General features: G+C 36.5%; 1 protein-coding gene across 1 annotated transcript; it reads left to right on the top strand.

Annotated features, from left to right (window-relative positions):
* Nucleotides 1-4,785: 4,785 nt before the first annotated feature.
* Nucleotides 4,786-6,170, top strand: LOC117232434 (piggyBac transposable element-derived protein 4-like). The gene has a single exon (XM_033491787.1). The coding sequence runs from the start codon at nucleotides 4,800-4,802 to the stop codon at nucleotides 6,168-6,170; it is 1,371 nt and encodes a 456-aa protein (XP_033347678.1). The 5' UTR covers nucleotides 4,786-4,799.
* Nucleotides 6,171-6,669: the final 499 nt, after the last annotated feature.

The following is a 6,669-nucleotide window of genomic DNA, read 5'->3' as shown; positions in this document are numbered from 1 at the left end:
CAACCATCCGCTAAACCTGGTGAACAGGAGTAAAAGGGCAGAAAGTAGCGAGGAAAGTGTAAGCAAAGAGGAAAGCACAACAGCAGACGCGAAGCGCAAAAAAAACAAAACTATAAATTCAGCAGATAGCTCCCCATTATCAGCGATATGGACGAAAAATAGGAAAAATAGGCGTATTGCAATCACAAAAGTCCAGCCTATCTCGGATACAGCAACACCCTCAAATAATGACAATAAAAGAATTCACAATAATAAGGAAAAAGAACGAAAACTTACGGAAGAAAGCAAGTAGGCATACGGCTCCTCAAGACGGGAAATCACAAGTCCGAAAGAGAATAAAGAATGGACCGAGAGGTATACCATCATCAACGAAACCCTCAACGTCCCAGGCGCAGCCCAGCGAAATGGACAACGCAGGGGGCCCATATATCCAGTAACTTGAATACGGAAAAGCCAGACATATCCCAGACGGGCCACTAGCCCCTACAGGGAAAAACGCTGACACCACAGCCCTCACAAATAAAGACAAACCGCCTCCAATATACATCACCCACCAAGACACGAAGGAGACAGTAAAATTCATTGAAGAGACTCTAAACACAAAGTCATTCCACATTAAACGAATACACGCAGATAAACACGTGCTATTCCTACGAAATATACCAGACTTTAACAAAGCGAAAGAAATCCTAAATGCAGTTAAGACAGCCTTTTACGTATATACACCCAAATCGGAGAAGCACCACACGGTCTTACTAAAGGTTCTACAGATATCGGACGTCCAATTGACAAAAGATTGGCGCTTCTTAACAAAAAGATCAATAGAGAGCGATGTATTACTTCTAATTTACATAATCCAAGTATCCCCACAAAGCAATATTTGTAACCTACTCTAAAAATGAACCATCTAAATTACTTTAGGGTAAAATGGGAAAAAGTCAGAAAAAATGACATAACGCAATGTCACAAATGTAAACCGCGTAAAAGACGCGGTAAACAAAGACAAAGTGCACTGCATGAATTGTAAAAACTACGGATATCCTGCTTTGTATAAAGGATACCCAAAATATCAACAAATGCAAAGAATAAAAAACAAACGCGTTGCTCAAATAAGCCGCAAATTCATCCCGTAGTTAAAGTTCTCAGGCGTCCTAAGACAAGGAATAAGCCGAAATCAAGTCTCCGAAAACCAGCCACATCAAACAAATTTATTACTGCGCGTAATTCAAAATCCGAATCCAATTAAAACCATACCCCAACTGAACGTAATAAACTTATCGAAGACTTCAAAAAAAGCATATTCAAAGCCCTAAATGAACAACAAACACAATTAAACGAAGTATAACAATCATTAAAAACGCACGAAGAAAGGATTGACTCTTGCCCAGAAGGAGGCTCATACCTAGCCATATGCCTTGGAGATATACAATTACAATTCCTTAATTTACGGGCAAATAACACGCTCAAAACCATAGACTACGATTGTGACCATAACGCTCTCGTATTCCAAGTAAACAAAAATACATCTGACTTCCTAACCCTAGAAACACAGAGTGACGGACCCAGGTACAAGTACAAAGAAACAAACTAAGAAAGATTACAAAATCAGCTCGAAAAGAACTGCGACCTAAATATCCCCAACAATGTCAATCTAGGAAAGAGGCAAATCGACTCATTTATAGACGAAATAGAAAAACATGTACGAACATGTACAAACCGCCCTTCAAGAATCCGTACTAAAAATAAAACAAAAATCGGCTTTCGAACCCTATATCTATAATAAAAAAAAAAATGCTGCATACCATCCAAAATAAACAATCTAAAATAAAACTATTCCTGCGATAAAAGAAAAGATTTAGAATTATTAAAGTACCTTTTGCACAAAATAAAGTTGTGTCTGAAACAAGAATTTGCAAACTCGATAAATCAACACTGGGCAAACAAAATAAAAAATATCTTTAAAAAGGACTCTGCTAGCATGTCCCACAGAGAAATAAAATTTTTACATTAAAACAACCAAACTCTATTCCATCTCTCAAACTGCCTTCAGACGAGAACGATTCCATTCAGCGCGGTATGGCGTTAGCTGAAATAAGTGATATTCTTATTTGCTTTTAATGTACAAAACAAGAATATTTGAAAAATATAAATGTGTGCAAAAATGAGTGATATATGGTATTAGTCACGTAATACTAAAACATTTCTATTTCTCCATGTTTAGATTATAGATTATTAAAAATAGATTATTAAGGAAAGTAAAAAAGATTGGAAAAATAAAAAGATTAACACCTCGCGGAGTTCCTAAGCGGTCACCCATTTAAGTACTTTCTTCATCTTAACTTTCGTTATCGGACGAGAACGAGTACTTTTTTAATTTTTTAACTATAACGTTTATTGCCCAAGAAAATACAGATTACATATGTTACGTACTCAATAAACAAAGAATTTCAGTTGAGAAGTGGCTTTGGCAAAAGTATCGTTAAACGTGACGGCATGACGTAGTTATACAATATTTGGAATAGGATTTACGTGTTTTTTACATTACAGTAATTGATTGTATTAAAGCTGCTCATACGCGATACTTTTATACAATACTGACCTTTTTTCTTCTTTTGTCCTGAAAGTTTGCTGATAAAACTGAACAAATCGGTAGTTTATTTTTGGTTTTTGTGAGGTTGATTGTTTGTGAAAAGAGGTGAAAGGAGGACAGGGCAAGGAAGGGGTGGAGAAAGGATATCATTTAAATATGTTACAATATTTACATTTATTTTACAAATGGAGAGATTGAACGCTGGTGACGTTTCGCGGTTCTCCTTTTCTTTTTGATTTCGGTATCCAGTAATACTTTTTTATGTTTTTCTGTGTTTGTCCTTTGTGTTTTTTTGCGGAAGAGCCATATTGTATCTTCACCTAGTATCTACGGACTGTACATTTAGCCTGTCTTGAGTGTATTTTTTTGGTATAATTCGTTTGGAAATAGACAACTGAAAATTAAGCTATTTTCTTTTATCTTTGCAGCTTGAGCGAAGTGATTTCTTGTCAGTTTTAGGATGTCACAGTCAATGCAGTATATGTTGGCTAAATCGTAGACTTTTTTTATTTTTAACGTATCTTTTAAATTCACTATGTTCGGATCTATGTGTACTCGGAAAAGCCTTGATGCATCTTCTTTCCAATATACGAACTGAGGTGGTTAGTAGGACGTGTATGGTGCCAAAGAAATACTCGGCATTTTGTTTAACGACGTATTTATTAACTCGCTTAACGACTTTGTCACATTAACTCGACTTACGACTTGTGCGATCCGAGCTGGATCAAGCCTCGGTTTATATACGAATTTGGTTTGAGGATGTTGAGGGTGCTCGATGTAGGTTATGATATGGAAAAGTGTCCGAAGGTCGGGGGTCGATGTCTTATCTATGACGTGGACTAAGGTGCGTCACAGCCTTGGTGTAGGCTATGATGATAAGGTGGTGATGTGTCCAAAGAAGTCCGAAACTCGGGGTCGATATCTTATGATTGAGATGAGATTGATGTCACAACCCCCTAAGCCTTCAAAATATTTGACGGAAGGACCGTAGGGATATCGATGGCTCCTTAGGCTTGCTGGCACTTACGCTTCGTCGCAGCCTTGCTTATGTTTTGTCGATCTCTTGTAAACAGTTTTTCAACGGTAGTATACTATGTACCGATGAAACCCTTGGAAAGTTCTTTGTTGTCGAGTGCTGCTACAGAACTCTTTCCATTAACGAAGCTGGTAAGTTATACCTTGTTATATATACATTAGTAGTTATATATATGTCGGATTCACATTATTATTAGAGTTAGTGGCGTGAAACGAATCTTCATTGGAACTATCCATCGTCGTTATACAATTGAAGTAACGTTTATTAACACAAGTATGGATTTTGCAGAGTTGACAAGTAACCGCGATGATTAGACACTAGTACAATGGTCTAAGATTCGATAACGAATCCGCGGTCAATAGGATGGCGAATTTACTTTTTCGTCAAAGTCTAAGTTGGACTTTTTGTTAAAACGTGGAATAATCACTGATCGTAAAGACGTTACTTAACCCTAAGAGTGCTATGGATGCATATATGCGTCTGGCGAAAGCTATCGGTGTGGAGTAAAAACACATATATGCGTTTTCTGCAAGTGTCCGGCATGGATCAAGGACGCATATATGCGTTTGACAATTTTTCCGAACACCTACGCAGAAGTAATACTATTACGCTTGTGTGAGATAAATATAAATGCATTCCTTAGTAACGGCAGTAAACAAATGCCAATAATGCCTCGTTATAACAGTTGTCTACCTGTTTCAAGGGCAGTCGCATCTGTTTCGCGGACTGTTCCATACCAGACAACGACCGAGGACACCCAGAAAATCCGCGGCATAAAGACAATTTATAACAACTTCCAAAAACCTCAGAGGCTCGTCACGTACCGGAGAGTCTAAGATAGTGCCCTATATAATCTTTATTCACGATAGTGCCTTCTATAATCTATTTGATTATCTTTTACTTGTGACACTCTTCAAAATGGCAAGTAATATTGAAGAATATTTTACAAGAGACGACAGCGAAATAGAAAATTACGATTTAGGCGATTTGATGAATGATGTGTACCAGTTTGATCCACCATCATCAGACAGTGAAGAATCGATCGATCAAAGAATAAATAGAAAACGGCCTAGAATACTAAGTACATCTTCAGAAGAGAAAAGTTCAGAAGTACCTGCAAATATCGAGACCTCTCACCAAACAGGAATATTATTGTGATCAAAAACGAATTTAATGCCTAAACTACATATCTTTGACGAACAAAATGCAGGAGTAAAAGGAAATCTGAATCCAGAATCAACACCTTTAGACGTCTTTCAAATGATATTTTCGGAAGAATTAGTCGCTCAAATTACCGAGCAGACAAACAATTATTTCAAATGCGTACAACAGTGTACAGCATATAAAAAGAATTCCCGTTTGACGAATTGGAAGGATGCTTCAGTCCCTGAAATGTACGTATTTTTATGCATTTCAATGCTAATGCCACGTTCGAAGAAACTGTCTTTGAGAGAATATTGGTCTACGGATCAACTGCTGAAAAGCAATATTTTCCGCAAAATAATGGCACGAGATCGATACATGGTATTATTACAAATGTTGCACTTTAACGATAATAATACAGCAAATCTTTTGCTGTACAAGGGCAGATGTTATTCTAGACAGTTTATACCATCCAAGAGAAGTAGGTTCGGCATTAAATTATTTCTCCTTAGTGACTGTGAAACGAATTATGTATTGAACTTCATAACGTATACTGGACAAAAAACAAACATTAGTAGAAGTAACACTGCCATTGGAATCTCTGGAGATGTTGTGATGACGCTGCTTCAGCTATATCTTGGAAAGGGCCATACACTAATTACGGATAATTGTTACACGAGTCCACGTTTATATACTTTATTACACGAAAACAAAACCAACGCATTTGGAACCGTTCGTAAAAATAGGAAAGATATGCTCCACATGGAAGAAAAGTTGAAGAGAGGAGAAATGTGCTACCGATCGACTGGCATTTTATTGGCAATCAAATGGCATGATAAAAAGGAGGTTCGGATGTTGTTTTCTGCACATGGAGCTGCATTGATTAAATCTGAGAAAAGGGATTATCGTACAGGATTATATAAGAAGAAACCATCATGTATTGCCGACTATAATTCCAACATGAGTGCTGTAGATAGAGTTAATATGATCTTGAGTACACTCAATTCCCCAAGGAAAACTATAAAGTGGTACAAAAAATTATTTTTCCACTTGTTAGATTTAGCGATATATAATGCGTATATTTTATATCAAAAATCTACTGCTTCGAAACAAAAATTTAATGAATTTCATTTAGCGTTGATAAGAGACATTTTACGAAAATATTTCCAACGTAGAAGCATGGTAGGAGGAGGAAAGAGAAAGTCTGAGGATTTACCATTTCGTTTAATTGATAGGCATTTTCCATCAAAATGCCCTAATCGTGCCGGCACAACACAATTGTCAAGAAGAAAATGTGTTGTTTGTGTGAAAAATAAGAGAAGGAACGACACGCGATACGAATGCAGAAAATGCGATGTCAGATTATGTATCGATAATTGTTTTGAAAGTTTTCACACGTAACTGAAGTATTAACTTGTGTTATATTTACTAAATTTAGTTTTCGAGTTTATTGTTTTCTAGTTTATTACTCAAATTCTAGTTTATTGTAAATATCAATGTTTATAATAATAATTAATACTAAAAAATAACGCTCTTGAATCATTTAATCTCGTGCAAAACTAATTACGATTTGCGCTTCGAATAGTCAATCAACGGAGCTCAGTCTAGCGAAAAAGTACTCCGTCCACAGCGATCGTCAGCGTGACATTTTTGACATTTTGGCGATTCGCTTCAATATAAACGAAATTACGATTTCGGTCTACGAACATCATAGATGAGAAGATAGAAGGATTCGGATAACCATAACGTGGTTGCAGTGAATTGTGATTTATGTGTGTTAATTCCAACCCTCAAGTTTACAATAATTTAACGAAATAAAGAATGCGTTAAGATTAGCCAACGAAGAAAATAGAAAACGCGCTAACGAAATAGAAATATTAGGTAGAAACATCTCTCGTGT

Source organism: Bombus vosnesenskii, unplaced genomic scaffold (genome assembly GCF_011952255.1).
Source record: "Bombus vosnesenskii isolate JDL3184/JDL3185 unplaced genomic scaffold, Bvos_JDL3184-5_v1.1 scf7180000013288, whole genome shotgun sequence".
NCBI lineage: Eukaryota > Metazoa > Arthropoda > Insecta > Hymenoptera > Apidae > Bombus > Bombus vosnesenskii.
This window is presented reverse-complemented; position numbering and strand designations above follow the sequence as displayed.

Bases quoted from the DNA above. Each gene is read 5' to 3' on its own strand.
- LOC117232434 (XM_033491787.1), top strand. From the start codon at position 4,800: ATGCCTAAACTACATATCTTTGACGAACAAAATGCAGGAGTAAAAGGA.